Source organism: Gossypium arboreum, chromosome 13 (genome assembly GCF_025698485.1).
Source record: "Gossypium arboreum isolate Shixiya-1 chromosome 13, ASM2569848v2, whole genome shotgun sequence".
Classification (NCBI taxonomy): Eukaryota; Viridiplantae; Streptophyta; class Magnoliopsida; order Malvales; family Malvaceae; genus Gossypium; species Gossypium arboreum.
The window spans coordinates 121,776,803-121,800,174 of NC_069082.1; the positions used below are offsets into that span (position 1 = coordinate 121,776,803).

The 23,372-nt window shown below is 32.1% G+C and overlaps 2 protein-coding genes across 2 annotated transcripts; one reads left to right on the top strand and one right to left on the bottom strand.

Moving 5' to 3' along the window:
- Window positions 1–1,157: 1,157 nt before the first annotated feature.
- Window positions 1,158–2,021, bottom strand: LOC108462894 (histone H2AX-like). The gene is made up of 2 exons (XM_017762806.2): window positions 1,711–2,021; window positions 1,158–1,526 (listed from the first exon to the last, which is right to left on the bottom strand). The coding sequence occupies exons 1-2, from the start codon at window positions 1,909–1,911 to the stop codon at window positions 1,305–1,307; spliced, it is 423 nt and encodes a 140-aa protein (XP_017618295.1). The 5' UTR covers window positions 1,912–2,021; the 3' UTR covers window positions 1,158–1,304.
- A 16,256-nt stretch (window positions 2,022–18,277) lies between these two features.
- Window positions 18,278–20,493, top strand: LOC108464236 (gibberellin receptor GID1C-like). Its single transcript, XM_017764414.2, has 2 exons — window positions 18,278–18,672; window positions 19,360–20,493. Exons 1-2 carry the CDS (start codon window positions 18,634–18,636, stop codon window positions 20,440–20,442), a joined length of 1,122 nt encoding a protein of 373 aa, XP_017619903.1. The 5' UTR covers window positions 18,278–18,633; the 3' UTR covers window positions 20,443–20,493.
- Window positions 20,494–23,372: the final 2,879 nt, after the last annotated feature.

Sequence of the window (23,372 nt, forward strand, 5' to 3'; positions counted from 1 at the left end):
TTCTCTTCATCGTCAAGACAAAATTTGAAAAAACAAAAAAATTTTCCCCCTTTCAGTTTTCTCATGATTTATGATTCCACTACAAGTATATATAGCCTGCTGGTGCCAATAACAAAAAAGACGACACCCAAAAAAAAAATTAATAAAAACATCGGTGCTAACAATGAAAAAGTTAGCACTGAAAAAGTAAAATTTAAACTTTTTTAACATCGATGTCGGCAACAAAAAGGCCGACACCAAAAATATATATATTTCTTAAAATTTAAACTAGTGCTAACAATCTGAACGCTAACATTTATTAAAATATAAAAATTTTTAATTATTAAAACCCCGAAATACTAATGTTTTTAATAGGTATCTGGAAAAATACATATCAATATAGACACCAAAAAAATAATTTTTTAAAGGATCGGATAATCATGTGGCAATGATTACGCGATAATGAAGGTTCACTGCCGGCACCAAGTGCAATGTAAAAAACAAATCATTTTCATACAAGATTTTACACTCTTAAGTCATTTTCATAAATAATTAATTTATTTGGATATTTCTTCTACGGGAATTGAAAATCCAGAGTACTAAAATATGATCTGATGGTAACTTCGTCAAGATTTGCATCAACAATACAAAAATCACAAAGAAATAAACTGGAGTTTAGTGATTAAAAAAAAACACTCCTAAGAAAGCAGCGAACTGCAGGTTGCTTTCGATTGGGAACCCTGAGTTGCATTTTCCATACATAGAGTTGAAGAAACACAAATAAGTCAATACCCAACCTCAAAACCACACTCTTAATCATTTGAATGTGAGAAGCCAACTGTTGTAAGAGAGGAGCATTTGGCAGAGTTACTTTCTTATGCGTGCTACTCAGGGAGCCTGCTCACTCATCATCTACAAATTGGATAGTGGGAGCAGCTAAGATAAAGTTACTACTTCGGCGATTGGGTTACTCAGAAAGTCAACTACATTATAGCAAACAGATCAAACTGGCATTTGCATGAATAATACTTATCATCTGCAAAATAAAATACTGATTCAATTTTTGTGCTTAATGCATGGGGAAAAAAACTTTTTTTCTCATGCATTAATCAATTCATGAGTCACAAAACCAGATTGAATTATCCAATCAATGACAAAGAAGCGGAAGATGAAGCAGCTTTTGCCCAAAATAGTTTGATATATAAGAGCTTTGTTCAAAAGATTACAAACCAAAATTCAAAGCTCGGTATCAAAATCCCCAAACCCTAAACAGCATATTCTACTATTTACCATTTTTCCATATTAAAATTAAAAAAGCTAAAGGCCTAAAACTCCTGAGAAGCAGATCCAATTTCACCCTTATCCTTCCCCATTTTCTTAGGAAGAAGAGTTTGATGAATATTTGGTAAAACACCTCCATTTGCAATAGTGACTGAACCCAAAAGCTTGCTCAACTCTTCATCGTTCCTTACTGCCAGTTGGATGTGTCTTGGAACAATTCGGGTCTTTTTGTTGTCTCTCGCTGCATTCCCAGCAAGTTCTAGAACCTGAATCAATCGCAATTCGAATGCAAATTTAGATTAGAACAAAAAAAAAACTCAAATCATAACAACATACAATCGAATAAGATCGTTTTTCTTTAATTAGAAAACCTATCACCAAATCGATTTACGTTAACAGTACAACCAAAAGAACTGAAACCCAGAAACAGATATCCTTTTAAAAACCCACCTCAGCAGCAAGGTACTCAAGCACGGCAGAGAGATAGACGGGAGCTCCGGCACCAACACGCTCGGCATATTTTCCAGCTTTCAAGAACCTGGCGATCCTCCCGACAGGAAATTGAAGACCGGCCTTGTGCGACCTCGAAACCGACTTTGATGCCTTCGGTTTCCCTCTCCCTCCTTTCGTTGATCCACCCGTAGAGCTCATATTCAAAATTCCTAAACCCTAAATTCCGCTGTGAAGATAGGAAATGGCAAACGGGAAAAGAGCAAAAACTTGAATTCCGTGGAAAGTTAAGTAAAGTGAGTTGCGGTATTTAATATACCGGTGGTTTGAGGGATCTGATTGGTGGAGTGAACACTCACGAAGCTTGCCAACGTGGCAAAAAATGTTTCGGGTTTCCCGCGAAAATCTGCTCTCTGTTTGGAATAGTATCGATTCTTTGTCTTTGTTCAAGATGAAAACGCTGTCGTATAAATGTGCCACAATTGATGTTACTTAAAAGGATCTCAAAGTTTTGCCCAAACCGACATCTTGTTTTTGGGCTGTAATCATTCACAAATCTTCATTCTTTTTGGGCCCAAAAAGAACCCAAACATATGACTGTTATGTCTCGTGTTTTTTTTTACTAATTTTTAATATCACATATATTACATATAATTTAACGTGTTTAAATTTTAAACTACTTTTAAATAATATAATTTTAATTATTATAATTCATTTTTATTTTTATAATTTTAATAATTATAATTATTCTTAAATATATAATTATTATAATTTCTATTAAATCATAATTATTTTTAAAATATAATCATTATAAAATATATTTTATGTCAATCTTTTTAATTAATAATTTTAAATTAAATATTTAAATTATTTTTAAATGTAATTTTGGAGTCGGTAATAATTTTTGAAATTTTATTGGGCGAAGAATTGACTTGAATGAAAGTAAAATTATAAGTTTTAATAGTTTAAGGACTAATTTGAATAAGAGAAGAATTTAAAAGGTTTTAAGTTATGATTAACCCAAGGGTTCGATAGCTATGATGGAGTTAGAGGAGTTCATGGGCTGGGCTGCTCGGCCAGGCCCGAAGGCTTACCCGAAATGTGGGAGGGTTTAGGTAAAAATATAGGCCCGAAAAATGAGCTTGAACAAAAAATAAGGCCCGTTTAAAAAATGAGCAGGGCTTCGAGTAAGGTATTTTTAGCCCGGGCCCGGCCCAAATTCACTAAATAACAAAAAAAATCTGCATTCTTTTTTATTTTTGAATGTTATTTTATTGTTATTTTCTCCCTATTTTGCTACCATTTTACTATTATGTTATTACTATTTTGTTGTTATTGTTTGGATATTGTATAAAACTTATTTTATTGTTGATTTTGTTATTATTTTAAAAGCATTTGTTAATTTTTTATTATTTTAGAGGCATTTGCTTGTTAAGTTGCATCTATCTTAGTGTTATTTAAGTCTACATATTTTTTAAAAATTATTTTCAATTTATTAGAAAATATTTATTTTGATGTTTTTAGTATTTTTAATGTATTATATATATTTAAAAATAATATAAAAATTAATCTGGGCGGGCTGTGCCGGGCCCTGATTTTAGTATTTTTATTCGGGTCGAGTTTGGGTAAAATTTTAGGCCTATTTTTTGGACCCGAGCCCAATAAATGGGCATGATTTTTTAGTTGAGCCCGGCCAAAACCCGATCCATGAACACCTCTAGATGGAGCTATTCCCCCTTAGTCAATTGTCGTTCCCTTCTCTACCGCCGGGAATTGTCGTCCAAAGCCGCGAGATATTCCCCCATCAGTCAATTGTTTTAATTGTTGGAGAGATCGGATAATTCAACCCAGTAATTAATGATCTAATCAATTCGACCATCTATCGACTTCATAAGTCATAATCATTTAAACATTCATACATGTTTATCTTTATATAAAAATATTTTATTTGTATATTCATTATATGAGAATTAATTTGTTTGCCCTAATTAATGACTCGTATTTTTTCACATCTTATACAATATATTTAAAATTGAAGATTTTACTAAAAAATTTAATTTGTGGAAACTATATTCATTATAAATATATATGGGCAAATATTTTATCCACTATGAAGTTAAAGTAGAGTTAATACATAACACGTGTCTGTTTTAATTTTTTTAATTTTTTTAATATATGAGCTAAAATTAAATTATCGGTTTTAATGCACTTCTTAGTAAAATCAATGCTTTGTGAAAATCCAAAATATCAGTTTAACTCTTGAATATAGAGAAAAATATTATCTTATTTTTAGTAGTATGTATAATATTTTAAAAATATCGATAATTTTGAAATGTATGCTAAAAACATATTAATGTTAATATATATATATATATATATCAATATAAGAATAAAAATAATAGTTCACCGATAAAATATTGATTAGCTTAACGGTTTGAAATGTGTGGAATGTAAATGAACGGATGGATAGATCATATATATATATATATATATATATATATATATATATATTAAATTAATTATAAATTGAATTGAGTTTTAACTCGATTAACATCAGTTATTGTTGTTAATACAAGAGGGCGTGGGTTCGAGTGTATTGAAACATATCATACTCCTATTTAAGGATTGTGGAGGGGCTATAAATAATTCTAAGTATTATATAAAAAATGAACTAATATGGTCAGAACCTACAATGAGATTGTTGAATAAAATTCAATTTGACTGGAATAAGTAATTCGAGTTTAAGTCAAGTTGAATTTTAAAATTCGAATAACTCAAATAACAAATTAGTGTAAATACCACTTTAGTCATTGTCAATTTTGAAAATAAACAAATTCATCTCTCCGTCTCTCAACAAATAATTCAAAATATTTATAAAATTTTCAAAAATATATTTTTTAAAAAATCTAAAGAATATATAAAGAAAGTTAAAAAATTTTAAATAATAATTTTGAAAATCTAAATAAGTTAATTAACAATTCAAATTTATCATACCCAACCAATTTCACTCGATTCAACTCGAATCGAATTTCATTTCACTAGACTTGATTTGAAAAAATTCAAATTGAGTCAATATAATAAAATAGAACTCATCAACTTGTTTAATTTAAAAAAATTATTTAATTTAATTCAATTCGATCGAACGTTTACCCTTAATCATATAACATGTTAAAAATGTTATTAAAACAAAAAGGGGAAAGAATCATACAATGTATCTGAGCTCTATTATGCGTGGATTATATTATTTGACAGTAGGTTGTAGTATTGGTTGGGTGTGTGTGTGTCCATGTTCGAGGGAAGTCCACAACAATCCAAAAACTTATCCCAGTTGTTGACCCATTGCCAATGCTTCCAAAACTATAGGGGGACCGTGGGCTGAGAGAGAGATGCCTAATAATAATAGCAAAAACTAGAACTTCACAGACAATGACAGCGGCATATATGGACAGACAGATATTAGCTGTTTGGTTTTGCTTCCTCACTCATATTTCCAATTACTTATGTCTTGTTTTACTTTTATTCCACTTCCTTTTTTTTTTTTTTAATTTCTCATTAAGTTCTATATTTTATTTTCATTTTTAATACATTTTAAGTTAATTATGCCCCTTACAGGGGTGAAGTCAGAAAATTCTTTTAGGGGCTGAATGAAATTTTAATTTTTATAGTTTATATCTTTAAAATTTGTAAAAGATTAAATTAAATTTTTATAATTTTAGGGGGTAAAGTGTAATTTTACCTTTACTAATTTAAATTTTTTTTAAAAATTTAAGGGTCTAAAAAATAATTTTACATTTTAGGGAGGGCCGGGGCCATGCTAGCCCCCTAGCTTTGCCCCTGCCCTTACTCGTTTTTAATATATTTTATGATTGAGAAGATATGAAATTATTTTAAATATTTTTATTAAAAATAAAGATTATTTGAGTAGTAAATTCGACAAGGGATGTATTTATATAATAATTATATTATTTTCTTTTTAATTTAAAATTTAAAATTTTAATAATTAAGTTGATTGAGTCTTTAGCTCGATTGGTATGGGCATGTTATCAATGCAGAAGAACATGGGTTTGAGTACGTTGAAGCGCATTATCCTCCTACTTATGGGTTAGGAAGAGGCTTTGGGTAATTTTAGATATTGTCTAACAAAAAGAACATATATGATCTGAAATTATAATAAGATTATTCAAAAATTTAATAATTAATATTTATATAAATCAGTCATATATGCGAGATTTTTTTTAATTAGTAAAATAGGTCTTTTTTTTTCAAAAATTAAGAAAATAGATTGATTTTAGATAGAGTGTATGAAAGCCTGCTTTCCCGCCACCACGCGCCCAATTGGACGCGCTTTCCTCCAACGATCATTTCCCAATGGTCAGAATTTAAAAGAGGCCAATGGTAAATTTTTTTAAGAATCTCACATCTGGCAAATAACCACCTTGGGGGCTGCAAATTGGATCCTACACTTATCAGTGCATTGGTGGAAAGATGGAGACTCAAGACACACACATTCCACCTTCTATGCAATGACTATATAATCGCACTCGAGAACGTAACTCTACAACTCAATTTACCGGTAGATGGGCTAGTCGTTACGGAGTCAGTGGCCGTTCCCGGTAAAAAAGATCTTTGCAAGACATTTTTTAAGGAAGGTGCTGAGAAAGTTTCAAGGTGGTTATGTAACACCCCTAACCCTTATCCATCGCCAGAATAGGGTTACAAGGTATTACCAGAAAGATCAGAACAATTATTTAACATACATAATGAAATTTAATAAAAATGTCCCTTTATTAAGCTCTCGAGGCCCAAAACATGTATTAGAAGCAAATCAGGACTTAATTGGAAGGTCAGAGAATTTTTTGTGAAATTTTCAAAATTTTTCCTAGATGCAGGGCTCACACGCCCGTGTGCCAGGCCATGTGGACTCAAAACGAGCCTTTTACAACAAGTTTACGAACCCTGCAATTCTTGAACACAAACAACTCCAAAATATATATATATTCAACCAATCTAAAATACATTCAAATACCTTTAATACATGCCAATTTTATCAATCTCATGACCTTTTTAAAGTACTTTCATAATTATTTCACATATAATTTCTAAACTAATTCATTTAACTTCATTAAAAAAACGAAACAGGGGAGAAAGAAAGAAAGAAAGGGGAATTAGGAATTTTAAGGTTTCAAGCTTAAGTGCTAACGTTGTGCCGGAAACCTCGGCTAAGAAAGGAAAGGAAAAAGTCAACGAGGATTAGCTCGGAAAATACGGTTTGTATTTCTATAATCTGAAAACTAAAACTATTTGTTTTATTTATTATTATTATGTATGGTAAGTGAAATTGAGGTGAGTTTGGTGTCGTGACATTGAATTGGATTGAATTGAAGTTGTATGTATATGTGAAAAATGTGATAAGTATGAAAATTGAGATTGAATTGGAATTATGTGATTATGGTGGAATTGATATTGAAGTGTATATTGATTGTGAATTGAGAAATGAATGGAAACCTATTAATTGTATCAGACTGAATCGGATATAGTTGGCATGCCATAGGATTCGAAGTGTTTAGGGATACTTTGACTTCAAGTCGATGAGACACTGAGTGTCGTATTATTACTTCGGATAAATCCGATGAGGTACTGAATACCATATCATTTTACTTCGGCATAGCCGATGAGGCACTGAGTGCCGTATTGGTGTGTTTTGGTTGGATCCGTGTATCCATCCAAGTCTGAATTGTGTTAATAGGGGTATATGAATGAATTGTCCAATTGATTGACATTGAATGATATTGATTATAGATTGGAATGAATAATGAAATGAAATATGTAATTGAGATGCATCAAATCACATGAATCATGGATTCATGAAATGGATATTGAAATTGAAATCGAATTGAGTATTTTTTGTAAAATGCTATTAAATAGCAATTATGAAATTGAAATAAAAAATAAGATATTTGAAAGTGTTATGAGTGATGTGTTTATGACATTTAATTATTTATTGAATGGTTACAGGTCATGAGTGATTATGTATTTAAATATTATAATTTTTTTATTAGTAAGTATTTGGATTATATAAATACCACTGAGTTTATACTCAGCGTACGGTTTGTTTTACGTGCGCAGGTTAGGTTAAAGTCAGAACGTTAAATCAGCATCCAAAGTTGATCCTGAATTTAAGTGGTGAAGTATATTTTCTTTTTGGTAGATATTATCGATAGAAATTATAAGTTGAGAAAATTTTATTTTGATTATGAGTTGAGAATTTTGCTTGAGGACAAACAAATGCTTAAATGTGGGGGTACTTGATAAACCGTAATTTATACATATTTTTACCCCATGTTTAATGCATTCTATGAATGATTTCCTATTAGAATTGGTGAATTCGATGCTCCTAATGCTTTAATTTCATGTTTTATACTTAGGAGAGCATAGGAGAGCGAAAGGAACGAGAAATGGGCCAAAACCGGAGAAAATGGGCCAAAGTACGAAATCAACACGGCCTGGACCTCCTCACACGGGCAGACCACATGGCCGTGTCAATTTGGCAGGCTCGAGTACGGCCTGAAGTAATCGCACATGGGCGTGTTACAAGGGCGTGTCCCTGCCGAGCCCAAGTTGAGTCCAATTCGGAAAAGGCTAATTTTGAGGACTCTTAGGCATTCCAAAGCCTATAAATACACCCTAGAGAAGGAAGAAAAGGGAGACACAGAATAGGGAGTAAGGAATTACTCCAAAGAAGCCGATTGATCCATCTCAGAAGCCAGATTCACCATCAAGACTGAAGATCTCTCCTCAATTTCCCTTTCAGGAGTTTTGGGTTTTCTTTATGTTTTGTATTCTTTATTATTCTGAGGTGTTTTCTTATTTAGTTATGAACTAAAACCCTTAAATACCTAAAGGGAATGAAACCTAAGATGAATCTTGTTATTATTTTTTGAATTGTATGATAAATATTTAACTTCTTCTTCATTATGTGTTATTAATTCTTGTTTTGATATCCTAAAATACTGATTCAAGATAAGCTCTTATTCAGAGGAAGAATAGACCTTGTCTAAGAGTACGTTTGTCATAATTAAGTGGAGTTGATTGCGCGCCTAGACATAGGGTGACAAGATTTTGCCGAATTAGGGTGAAACCTAATAAAGGGATCCATAGATAGAGTTAGTGCAACCCTAGGGTGTTAATTAGAGAAAAGTCCCAATTATTCAATCTAGGGATTAGACGTTATTAGTCTTGAATAGGGATAATAACATAACTTAGGGATCTCTACGGAACAAGTTAAATGAATAAATCGTCTGATTCACAGCCAGAATAACAAGTATAGTCTAGGTGGATTTTTCCTTAGGTATTGTCTTAATTCAATCGATTTTCCCAAAAACAATTCCCCAATTCCATTCTCTGTGAATTATCAGTTTAGATAATTAGTTAGTTAAAACAAAAACCTCTTTATTCTTAGGTTAGATAATAAAAAGACAGTCATTACTAGTACTTTTAGTTCCTTTGGGTTCGACAAACAATCTTGCTAAAACTATACTACTGTTCGATAGGTACACTTGCCCATATTGCGATAATAGTTAGTTTCAAGAACGATTAATTATAAATATTTAAAACCTATCACGAAATCACGCGATCATCTGCCTATTGTTAGATCAACACTTGGAAGTCGAAGTTAGTTATTATTTTTTCAAACTTATAATAATTACGTAATAATTTGAAATTTAAAATTTTGCAAATAACAAAATTTATAATTGTACGCTACAGTTTGAATGGATGTCATACGCCGATTCGATTATCGTAGAATATGTCCCACCCAAATTTTTGGCTATTTGGAGTATGTAGGACGCGATGGTGCCATTGATAGTTTACGTAATGATAGAAATACACAAATCGGATTGAGTGATGCAACAGTTCGGGCAGAGGCAACAAATTCCACCGCCACGGCAAGATATCGAAGCACTGCACAATCTTGATTTACGGGGGGAAAATCGACGAAATTTTGCAATATTTCCATAAGGATTATATCGACATTTAGGATCGTAGGATGGATTTCTTACTCATTCACGAATCTTTTTTCACATCAGACATGGTAACCTGTTTGGAGTACATGCCTTGGTTTAAGGTCGCCAGCAAGCCATATATACTGTTGGTGGAGGCGATGAATAGGCAATTTTGTCCAAATAGGTTATGGTAATCGCTCTAGCATCACAGGTCTGGAGCAAGTGTCTCGACGTGTTTGTCATTGATTCCAACCCAACAAAGGCCAACGATGTTTGCACCACATCCCAGTTAGTTCCCTCCACATATTCATATTCCTTTCACTAACCCCATTTTCTTTCACAAGCACCACCGCAAAATCTTGCATCTACACCTTCTGCGGGTATGAATTTCACGGCAACTCCATCCCCAACACATTACGCCCCAGTGCCGACATTGATGTTAACACAAATGCTGACATCAATTATGATACTTGTACCGAAACCAATGCCATTATCAATGCCGACGTAACCAAGTTTTACGACATTGTACAGTTATTCTTCGATAGTGTTACAAGCACTTACCGCGTCATTGTTTTATCAATGTACCTTATCATCACAACCCCTTCTCGTAAAATATAGAACACATAATAGGAGGTTAAGATGACATCGCACTCAACCATAGAAGAAGGAGATGAAGACGAAGACAAAGACAGAGGGTGGAGATGAAGATAAAGACGAGAGTCGAGATAAAGATTAATATGAGGGTGGAGATGAAGATGAAGACGAGAGTCGATATGAAAATTAATATAGGGTTTGAGGTGAAGAAGAAGATGAAGACGATGATCACGACTAAGAGGAGGAGCCGACACCCCAAGTTGTATATAAAAATCCTACCTGCAACTGTCAACCACCACCCTGTGACACACATTCGTCCTGACAATACCGGTGATATATTTTTCATTTACTTTTTTGTGATGTAAACATAATTGATATTAATAAAATATGATAATGTTTTTTTTATGTTTTTGTTCAGGGGGGAAGCCAGGGGGTTGGCATGGGCCCCGGCCCCCCTAAAATGTAAAATTATTTTTTAGGCCCTTAAAGTTTTAAAAATTTTAAAATAGTAAAGGTAAAATTACACTTTGGCCCCCCTAAAATTATAAAAATTCGATTTAATCCTTTACAAATTATAAAAATATAAACTATAAAAAATTAAAATTTCATCCAACCCCCTCTAAAAAATATTTTTGGCTTCGCCCCTATTTTTGTTGCAACTTATAATTGTCTTTGTTAAATTCTATTATATATTTTATGAAAATTTTCCATATATAATACTTTATATGAAACATGTAACGATCCAAAAGTTAGTGGTGTCGCAAAACATGGTTTCAAAAGCTTATTTTCATAAACTAGAGCTGTAAATATTTTATTCAATATTTATGGAGTTATATAATAGGCGAATTGAACTTTGGATAGTTACTTCGAATTAGTGATTAATTAAGGTATAGAGGCTAAATTATAAAAATAGTAAAAGTTCAATCGCTAGAGAAATTTTACTTGGTAGTCAAATCAGGGCATAAAGTGGCAATTTTTTCACTATGTTGCTTTTGTATACCCTAGGCGCATAACCTGTAATACCTCGAAAATTTTTACAGTAGGATATTATCCTTGATATAGTAAAATAAGTAAATAAAGTGAAAAAAAGGGAAATTTTGAGTTATGTCAATATTGAGAAGTATATTATGATATATTAATTCAAGAAAAGACTAAATTGTAAAAGTGAAAAAAGTTTTATTGCACAAGAGTAAATACTCAAAAATTGAAGGGTTAAAGTGTAAATATAAAAAAGTTGACGGACCAATAGTGTAAATATTTTAAGGGTGGAATGATCTAGAAACTAAGGAAAATGGATGAATTAGGACCAAATTGAATAGGTGAAGAACTATGAGGGACTAAATTGCAATTTTACCAAATTAAATGATGACTCAAGGATGAAATTTTAAAAGATAATAAAAGGAAAAATGGTTAATTGGAAGAGAGATAAATCTAGAAAGTAATGATGATGTTAATGATATTTATTTAATTAGATAAATATTATTTTAATGAGATATTTTATTATTTTATTATTATTTATTTAGTATAAAAGGGAAGAAAAGATGAAGAATTTTCATCATCTTTCCATGCACTAACGTGAGAGGAAGAGGGAAAGAAAGAAAGTTTTGCTTTCTTTACAATTTGGTCCTTCTACCAAAAATTCACCATTTTCACTCAAAAATCAAAAGAATTTCCATAGCTACCAAGAGAGAAAAATGTTAAGGAGACTATGGGAAGTTAGAATATCAAGTTGGATTCAAGAAATGGAAGCTACCAAGAGAGAAAAATGTTAAGGAGACTATGGGAAGTTAGAATATCAAGTTGGATTCAAGAAATGGAAGCTGAAGGAGAGATAAAATCAAGATGAAGATTGAAGTCAATAGAACAAGGTAAGAACATCATGATTTCAATATATTTTTAAATTTGATATTATTGAAAAAGCATGGAATTGATGTTAATGTAGAGTTTCCTTACATATGGTCCTATGTTCTTGATATGTTAGTGAAGAAAAAATAAGAGAAAGTGATGAGAAATAGAGTAGAAAAAGAAAATAAGGATGTTATAAACATGGTAATTAATATCTTGCACTAAAACAGTTTTGGACAGCAGCAATGATCTAACTTTGAAAAATCACCAAAATTTGTGGAAATTGAATTAGAATTTGAATATAATATGAAATTAAAGTTATTGAGTCTACTTTTTCATAGAAGAACGGTGTAAGCAATTAAATTGTCAATTGTGTGATATAACAAATTTAGCTAGACAATGTCAGAATGATTTTGGGTTCCCCTGTTCTGAATTTGGAAAATCATAAAAAAATGGATAAAAATAATTAGGTTCTTAAAGTTATATGTTTAAAATCTTGAATGAGTATATTTTCAATAGAAACAAATGAGAACATCATCCAAATCCTCTACAATGAGATAATTAATTTTTAGTAAAGAAGGGTTGGAACTGTCATATAGTAGAATAAGGGTGACTTTAAAGAATAAACTGTACTTACTGGCTAAATAAAAAATTCTAAAAACTTTATGGTAAGAAGATATGAAGTCTAGTTTCATGAAAAATTAGCGGATCTTAAGTTCAAGTTCTGTAGGTCAAGATATAAATAATTTAGTGACTATGACGCAAATGGACAGTTTTGAATATACATATAAGTATATCGTGAACTTATTGATAATGTTACTGGTAGCATGTTATATAAATCAAGGATGTGGAATGGAGAAGAGGGGGAGGAAAATAAATATATGAATTTTCAACTAGCAAGGGTTTTGTTGGGTTTTTCACATAGGAAGAAAAACAAAACCAAGTTATCCGGATGAAATATGAAGCTCTTGTTGAAGCTAGAGCAACAAAGCAATAATTCCGGATAAAGTATGAAGTAAGTTTAAGATTCACGGACTTGAGAGTTACAACCAACAAACAGAAGCAAAAGGGATAAGAAATTGAGATAAGTATTTCATCCGGGTAACATACATACTGCTGTTTGTTGCTACCTTTAACAGGTTTACATTTAAAATGGATAATTTGTATGTTTTAAACTTAATGACTAAATTGAATAAAAGAAGAACTATAGGGGAAATTTTGTAAAATGTCAAAAATGACCAAAATGAAGGAAATGTATTGTTTTATTGATTAAATTAATAAATTGAATGAAATTATTAATTTGGATCAAGATTGGGTGACAATCGGGGAAAATGAAAAATTTACCAAAATACTCCTGAATCTTGATATTTCTGCAATTTCGCGAAGTAAGTTTGTGTAACTTGAATTATATTCTTAAATACTTGAAATGTATGTTATTGATGTGAATTTGATTTAAATATTCCTTGTATGAAAATTGATGAAACATTGATATATTTGATAAAAAAGGAAAGAAATCTTGGTTGATCGAAAAGGAATTGACGGTAAAAAGAATCTAGCCCGGATGGGTGATCCTATCCTGATATAGCCCTCTCGAAGAATACGAGTAAAATGGATTTAGCCCGGATGGATAATCCGAATTAGGGTCTGAATTTAGTCTGGACTGGTAATTCAGATCCAAGCTCATTAGAGTAATTGTCATTGCAAGGGATTTAACCTGGACTGGTAATCCCAATAATACTCTATGAGTTTATATTACATAGGATTTAGCCTAGACTGGTAATCCAGCTGTAAGGATGAGGTTTGCTAGAGTGTGCTTTTTGAAAAGAAATGTGTAAGACCATGGTTGAAAGATACCATGACAACATGATATGAAATGTGTAAGACCATGGTTGAAAGATACCATGGCAACATAATATGAAATATGTAAAACCGTGGTTGAAAGATACCATGGCAACATGACATGAAATGAACAAGACCATGGTTGAAAGATACCATGGCAACATGACGGGAAATGAATAAGACCATGGTTGAAAGATACCATGGCAACGTGACATGAAATGAATAATACCATGGTTGAAAGATACCATGGCAACATGACAAGAAATGAGTAAGACCATAGTTGAAAGACACTATGGCATCATGTCAAAGATAAATAAGATCGTGGATGGGAGACGCTATGACATCTGTTGAACAATTGATATTCAGGTAATAAGTATTAGATGACGAATGGTTATATGAAATGGTTGTGTGAAATGTTTGCAAAAACTGGTCATATGGAAATATATGTACAAAATAGTTATATGAAATAATTATGAAGATAGATAAACGAAATAATTATAGGTACATGGAATATAATTTATGTTAAGTTTGATATAAACTAGTACCGGAATAAATATACATAAAATATATGGAAATGATGGAACATGAAATATTGATATAATGAAATGAATGATATATACTTATGAAGAAACGGTAAGAGAATGATATGTTTCATGACATGTACATATATGATTATCTTTGATATGTTGATACAAGGAAATTATGTAAGTTAAGACAATTATTAAACTCAAGTATGACATGTCGAGAAAATAAGTATATCAATGTTGAATTTATATGAAATACATACTAGTATAGTAACAATGTTGTTGTTTGATACTTAGACAAGTGCCAAGCTATTGATTGAATGGTAATATATTTATTTATATGATGCACAGAATCGGTAAGTATTTAATTGAAATTTTTTTTAAGTGATCTGTAAATTTTAGTAATGCTCTGAAACCCTGTTTCAGCTGCGGATATGGGTTAGGGGTGTTACATAACCTCTGTTGATTGTCCCTTTCCCGAAATCCATATTGGTGTGTATCCGAATAGAATTTGAATGACTGTTTGGGACACGACGCAAGTTCATATTCAGGGCCAACTCAAACGAGCGTTGGACACTTGTGGCTACATACTCTAATTTGAGACGGGTGATAATTTAAATCTCCATACATTTTGCATGCTTTCTAATATGTACATATCATTAATATAACGCGTGTACTCTATTTTTACATTCGCATACGTAATAATTACATTTGTGCATGGGAATCGAAGTGCTTGGAATTTTTCACTATCGCAAGTCTTTTTCAATAGGTCAATACAAAATCTTCCACAATCGCAAGTCCACTTTGCTAGGTTTGTTTTCATGTGCCTATATCGTAGACCCTATCATATGATTGTGTCCACTGTTCGAATGATATATGATAAGTCGTAATTTATACATATTTTATCCCATGCTTAAGTATATTTTTGGATGAATTATCATTAGATTTGTGGAATTTGATGCTTCTAATCCTTTAATTTCATGTTTTATACTTAGTTGAGCATAGGAGAGTAAAAAGAGCGAGAAACGGCCAAAATAGAGAAAATGGGTTAACGTGGGAAATCAACACGGCCTAGACTTCCTCACACGGATAGACTACACACCCGTATCTACTTTGCAGACTCTAACAAGGCCTAAGCCACCCTACACGTGCGTGTCCTTGTCGAGCGCAAGTCTAGTTCTACTCGGAAAAGGCCACTTTTGAGGGTTTGGAAGTATTCTAAAGCCTATATAAGCACCTTAGAAGGGCACCTAGAGGGGACACGGAGTAGGAGACAAAGAATTACTCGAAGAAAGCCGATTGATCCATCTCAGAAGCCGAATTCTCCTTCAAAACTGAAGATCTCCCATCTATTTCCTTCAGGGGTTTTTGGGATTCTTTATGTTTTGTTATCATTATTTTTATGAGATGTTTTCTTTTACACATATGAACTAAATCCCCTAAATACATAAGGGGGATGAAACCTAAGACGGATCTTGTTATTATTTTCTGAATTATATGATAAATACTTGATTTATTCTTAATTATGTGTTCTTAATTCTTGCTTTAGTATTCCAGGATGTTGATTCAAGTATTGATGTGCTTATTTAGAGGAGCAAAAGTCCTGTCTAAGAGTAGATCTAGCATAATTAAGCGGAGTTGATTGCACCCCTTTACATAGGGAGACATAAATTTGCCGGATTAAGGTCAAATCTAATAAGGAAATCCATAGATCGAGTTAATGCAACACTAGGGGTTTTAATTAGAAAGAGAATTCAATTAATCAACCTAGGGTTAGACGTTGTTAGTCTCGAGAGAGATAATAATATAAATTAGGGATTTCTACAGATCAAGTCAAGTGAATAAATCGTCTAATTCAGAGTCAAATAACAAGTGAAGTCTAGGTGGAATTTCCCTTGGGTATTGTCTAAATCAATCAGTTTTCCCAAAAGTATTTCCCCAATTTACTTCTTGTGCATTCTTAGTTTAGTTAATTAGTTTGGATAAAACAAATCCTCTTATTTTTAGGCTAGATAATAAAAAGAAGGTTAATACTAGTACTTTTAGTTCCTGTGGGTTCGACATTCTGGTCTTGCTATAAGCTATACTACTGTTCGATAGGTGTACTTGTCTTTATCATGATAGTAGTTAGTTTTCAAGTACGATCAATCATAAATATAAAACTTACCACGCAACATCAATGTATTAACGAGGTAGGCCACACAGGCGCACAAGTTATCCAACATTCTATGGAAACGATGTTGGATGAGTTTGTACCCTGTGAAAAAAAAGTATACCCATGAATGCAAACAATGAACGAAATATGGTATAACAAGATTATGGAAATAGTGGCAACTACTTACCCATGTTAATACATTGATCTTGTTCAGTTTTCGAAGGCCATTTTGAGTGATAGTTAGAGTCGACATGTCGTATATAGTACCTATGATGTGTGAGATCCTAAAAGTCACCGTGTTGTTCAATAGAGGCCAAGATTTTGGGTCCCTTATCGGAGATGACACATATGTCAGGTTGCGGGCAAACATGATGGCACAATCAAGTAAGGAAGAAATCTCAGTTATTTGTTATTTCTTCTGAATTATTGGAAATGCTATCGACAAAATCCTCTAATTGCCATCTCGGGCATCAACCATCAACAACCGACGCTCATACCTCCCGTACAGTTAGATGCCATCAATTTGTATCAAATGCTTGCAATGCTGGAAAGTTTCCCTACATTGATCGAAGATATAAAAGGATCGATAGAATACTCTTTTCCCAGGGACCAAACGATTGTGAAAGTACGCTTGGTGCATTTCTAGATCAATTACGGAACCTGTTATGTACCGATCAAGTATCGAACACTATTGCCACAAATCGTTATATGACCTATCTCAGCTGTGATGCAACTTATCTTTAATCTTTTATTTTGTGACCCATGCCTTGTAATTATAAAAGCTACGAATGTTAGCAATCAACACCAACACGAGAATCTTGAGGCTCGCTTTCACCATAGGTAGAATTATGTCAGATATCATGTTAGAGTCTAACCTCGAATGATCCTAACTTACACTTGCAAATTACGAGTTAAAGTTACATTATTGGCAAAAATAAAGACCCTTGTTAGGTCATGTTATGTCGGATATTAGGTGATTGCATCGCGCACCTGCTGCAACTCAAACATGTAGACCGATATACTTTTTTATTGTCCACAAGCTCGTCTTCTTTCGAAAATATGCTATGATTTTTCATTTGTATATTCTGTCGTGCATTGCACTTTTTCCCTTGAATTTCTCCGAACGAGATTTTATGACATGATAGTTCACACAGTTCTTGAAGTTGTACCACTTCAGTGCAGTAAGAAAAACATCTTTATTGGGATACTCCATGCCAACTTCCAATACTTGAACATTTGATGATAAACTTGAATGGCCAGGTGTTCTGTGTAAGAGCTACGAGAACTCTAAACCACTTTCGACGGAGAGGTCGATGTTGATAATGTGGTGCAGAAGTTAATATAAGATTTATATTTTGTTCTTTTTAAAAATTAAAAACTTAATAATTAATATTTATATAAATATATATTTGCGTTACATATGAAAAACTAAAATAAAAAAAATTGTACAAATTGCGATAAAACAACATCTATATGACCCAGTAAACAGTTATCTTTCGGTCGATCAATTTGTCACATCTCGTGTCCTTATTCACATCGGGTGTACTTTAGTCATTCTCTGTTTACATCTTCTAACCTGCGCCACAAGTTTCCTATCCTTCACCCACACCACGCACATATAATAACCTCCCTGTTTTAATTTATTTTATCGGTGTGAGATTTATCATTTTATTGTTCACTCTGGTTTTCTGCTCTCTTATGAACTTATAATTAAGCCAAAAAAAAAAAAAAAGAGAGAAAAGGTTTTAATGAATTTGATAATGTGCTAAACAGCAGAAAAAAGAAGGATCTTTGGAGTGGAAAATAGCATAAGAATAGAATCTTTGTTGTTTGTTTCTTCTTCTTTTTTCCTTTTTTTAATTAAAAATGGTTTTGTGATATGAATTGTGGGTTTCTGGGTTATTCTTCGAAAGGATCTGTTTGAAGCTTTGGGGTTTTGTTTTTGAGTCTTTGAAGAAGGGGGGAAATGGCTAGAAGTAATGAAGTCAAGCTCAATGAATGCAAGGTACAATCTTTATTCTTTGTTTTTATTTGTCAATTTCTATTATTTCTATCTAGAGTTGGATTGGCAAAGTCGGTTTTTAATGGATTTGTAATCTACTTTATGCCTTTTTTGGTTAAATGAAACCCACTGTAGCCGTGTTTTTTTTTTTTTTGGTTAGAACTTGGTATTCTTATCAAGTCTTTTCTATTTGAAGATCTTTTCTTAAAACTTTGGGGGCGTTTAGGTTATTGAAACTTTATTATTTTCTTGCTTTTGGGTATGTGTCTATTTAATTTGTGGATTGTTTTGCTTTTGCTTTTTAGTGATTTAGGTTTGGAGCTATTGATTGTGTTTCTCCAAGAAAGTTGGAGTTCTCTGATAGTCGTTCATTCTTTGGAGTAGTGTTATTTAAGAGGCTTGATTAGATTGTGAAGATCATATAAATCAGTGAAGGAATCTACATGTTGTTGGTTTGCATCAGCTTGCTTTGATGGATAGTTTTGTCTTTAATACATTGTGAAAAATTATGGAGTTCATAGCATGTATTCATACTGACTTTTGTTGTGTATATTGACAATTGACAAAGTGAGTTAAGTAAACAATGGATTTGATCTTTTCTTTGCCTTTGACTCTGAATAGATAGTGGTTTCCCTAAATATATGTGCTCTTTGTTTTGATTTTTTTTTCTTTGCCTTTGTCTCCGAATAGATGGCGGTTTCCCTAAATACGTGGGTCCTCATCTCCAATTTTAAGTTGGCTTACAATCTTCTTCGTCGACCTGATGGCACTTTCAATCGTCACTTGGCAGAGTTTCTTGATCGCAAAGTCCCTGCTAATGCGAACCCAGTTGATGGGGTTTTCTCGTTTGATGTTCTCATTGATCGTGGTACGAGCCTCCTGAGTCGGATTTATAGGCCAGCTACAGCTGAAGAGCCTCAACCGAATATTGCTGAACTTGAGAAGCTTGTTACAGCGGAGGTGGTCCCTGTTATTATTTTCTTTCACGGCGGAAGCTTTGCACATTCCTCGGCTAATAGTGCTATATATGACACTCTATGTCGGAGATTGGTAAGCCTTTGTAAGGCTGTTGTGGTCTCCGTGAATTACCGCCGTGCACCCGAAAATAGATATCCGTGTGCTTATGATGATGGGTGGACTGCTCTCAAGTGGGTTAACTCTAGACCATGGCTTCAAAGTCAGAAAGATTCTAAGGTTCATATATATCTGGCTGGTGATAGCTCTGGTGGTAACATTGCACACCATGTTGCTCTGCGAGCCATAGAATCGGGAATTGATGTGTTGGGAAATATATTGCTCAATCCAATGTTTGGTGGACAAGAAAGAACTGAATCTGAAAAGCGTTTAGATGGGAAATACTGTGTTACTCTACGAGATCGGGACTGGTATTGGAGAGCTTATCTTCCTGAAGGCGAAGACAGAGACCATCCTGCATGTAATCCTTTTGGACCTAACGGTAGAAGTCTTGAAGGAATCAAATTTCCAAAGAGTCTTGTCGTGGTTGCCGGCTTGCACCTTATTCAGGATTGGCAATTGGCTTATGTTGAAGGGCTCAAAAAAGCTGGACAAGAGGTTAAACTTTTATACATGGAACAGGCCACGATTGGTTTCTTCTTGTTGCCGAATAGCAATCACTTCCATACTGTTACGGACGAGATAAGCAAGTTCGTGAGTTCTGACTGTATTAAAACAATAGGGGAAAGAATCATGCAATGTATCGGAGCTCTATTATGCGTAGATTATGTATGTTTATTCAAATGTTTTTTAGGATAAGATGGAATTATTAATATTATTTGATAATGAATGTAAAAGTGGGTTGTAGTATTGGTTGAATGTGTGTGTGTGTGTGTGTGTGTCCATATTCGAGGGAAGTCCACAACAATCCAAAAGCTGCTCCCAGTTGTTGACTCATTGCCAATGCTTCCAAAACTAAAGGGGGACTGTGGGCTGAGGGAGAGATGCCTAATAATAATAGCAAAAACTAGAACTTCATGGACAATGACAGCGGCATATATAGACAGATAGATACTAGCTGTTTGGTTTTGCTTCCTCACTCATTTTTCCAATAATATTACTCATGTCTTGTTTTATTTTTATTCCATTTCCTTCTTCTTCTTTTTAATTTCTCATTAAGTTCTATATTTTATTTTTATTTTTAATAAATTTTTAATATATTTTAATATAACTTTTTTCAGAGAAATTGAAATAACTATTAGTTTGTTTGTTTTTTAATTTTATTATGAATAATATTTCTTTTTTAATTTTTTTAAAAGCAATCAATTGTGCATTTACAGTTATTTTTTCAACATTGCATTTATTTTTCTTTTATTAACGGAAATTATTAATTACAATTCAATCATCATTTACTCAATTTTTGAATATTGTAGAGACTAAATTGTTTTTTATAAAGATAATTTGTACAAATTATTTTTAGAATGAATATCCCGTCAATAGATTACAATTTAAGATTTAAATTATTCTTTTTATCTTAATAATGATTAGATTGCTCCTTAATCCATATTCTATCAATGAAAATAGTTAATTTTGATAATGCAAAAGAAAAAGACAATTTCAAGTTGGTTGAGAGAAGACTTCTAAGAGAGTTTAAATATAACTCTACTTCCTACTTTTATCGAGTAATTGAGGATAAGACCCAACACATTTACGTTGTTGTCGTTGCCTGCTTGGTTTATGTTTATGTCTACAGCACATATTGGATGGATTTGTTATTTATCTTTTACGAAAATTATATGTTTCTAAATTGTTACAATTTTGACTTGATTTGTTGCGTTTTTTTAAGGAAACTAGTTTTTGGCGGTTCTGTTTTTTAGGAAATTGACTCATCGGATTTATCGTTTTGTCCTTTAAAAAATCTTATAAATAGTTGGGTCATTCTCTTCGTGTTCTCGTTTCTCAAAACTTTTCCAACCAAGTTTTCAATCTTGTTTTCCTAACTTATTTTTCCAGATCCTTTTTCAAGAAAAGCAATACTAATTATGTTTTACCTTCTTTATTCGGGTGTACGAATATTGAAATTTTGTGTTAATCTTTGAGGGCGACGTCCACTACACGGTAACACCGACAAGGGCAGATTTGCTTCTAAGGTAGCGGTTCTTCCATGGCACAATAATTATTTCGTTTATTTACACACAATTTATTCTTTTCTATCAGTGCTAACGATTTGTTTTGCAGTAATATATTTTCAACAGTTAACTCTGTTATAAATTGATTTTACTTGCTCACACAAGGTAGGCCTATTTATAGATTAAGTGACTTATTAAGATGAATCAGATTTGAATAAGATTTTTTTGTCCTCGTACCAATTTAGTTCAGTTTGAATTTAAATTAAATAATTTAAATATAATTATAAAATTTACACGTATTAATAAGAAATATAAATTCGATATTAATGGTTGAAATTATTTTTGGATGTGAAATGACCTTAGAACTTTATTTTTACGATACGAATATAGAATCATGGTGGTACATTATGAGTTTGACATGATTAATGTACTACGCAGAATGGGATGAATTATGAGATAGGGACAATGCGAGAGATGGATGGATGGAGAAAGGTAAATAGGATGAGGAAATGAATTTAGATTCAAGAAAATGAGACTTTACCTAATTTTTGAGAATATATATTATTGGTATTCAAACCAGCAATGGTGATATCCTCAAGTGGGTCATCATGTACACATCAGTATTAGGTTTAGTTTTCTTAATACAATCTTCTTTTAAACTGAAGATGTAAATAAGCACCTCCAGGGTCTTGATGTTCTCGTTGTGGGTAAGGTATACTTTCATATGCTCTCAATTGTGGAGTAAGGATCAAATAAGTGCACGAACCAGACGATCATTGGACAGAGTGTAACTTATATCTTTCAGCTCACTTTTCATATTAAACATTTCTCTTACATGCTGTCCCATATTATGATTTAATCATTTATTGTTAGTGTCAAATTTGATTGTGAGATACCTGAGTTTAGTGATCGAGGTGCCACCAAACTTCACCTTAAGAACATTCCCTTCTATGTTGGGTCGTATTCTCATCTTCAAGTTTTTTGTAAACATTATTTAGAACCTCGTAAATTTATTGTTACTAAAAAACATACTAAATTTTTTTACCCTAGATTTCAAGATTTCCTTTTAATCTTCAACTTTTTTTCTTTTATTTTTAATTTGCATTAGCTTTACTTGTATATTACAAAAAAAAATGAATTTATATAGTAGGCTTTAAGGTAAAGAAAAAGAAACCGACACACTTACTAAAAAATTGATAGTTAATCTTATATTTGATCTAATCTCGAAGTTTGAATCAATTTATTTTAAATTTATTAATAATATTTAATTTTAATATTAAAACATTAAATAATATAAAAATAAATTATTAACATTTTAAAATCAATACTATTATTAAATCTGTTTGGTATCATGAGTTAATAAAATTTGAAATAGAAATAACAAATATTATTATAATATTTTTATATCTTAAATGTATATTTTATAATATATTTTAATAAATGACTTAACTATTTATCTAGAAAATCTCTTTTAAAAATATATTATTTTTAAAATAATTACCCACTTTCATAAAAATAATTTTATTTAAAAAAATTAATGTAATTTTGGTCTCTAAATTTGACAATTAGATTAATTTTGATACTTATATTTTTTTATGGTCCACTTTACTATCTAAATTT

What these genes read in the sequence shown, in the direction of transcription:
- LOC108462894 (XM_017762806.2), bottom strand. Translation starts at nt 1,911, where the DNA reads ATGAGCTCTACGGGTGGATCAACGAAAGGAGGGAGAGGGAAACCGAAG. An exon ending in TTGAGTACCTTGCTGCTGAG is followed by an intron (nt 1,527 to 1,710) that starts GTGGGTTTTTAA and finishes CGATTGATTCAG; the next exon opens with GTTCTAGAACTTGCTGGGAA.
- LOC108464236 (XM_017764414.2), top strand. Translation starts at nt 18,634, where the DNA reads ATGGCTAGAAGTAATGAAGTCAAGCTCAATGAATGCAAG. An exon ending in TCAAGCTCAATGAATGCAAG is followed by an intron (nt 18,673 to 19,359) that starts GTACAATCTTTA and finishes GTCTCCGAATAG; the next exon opens with ATGGCGGTTTCCCTAAATAC.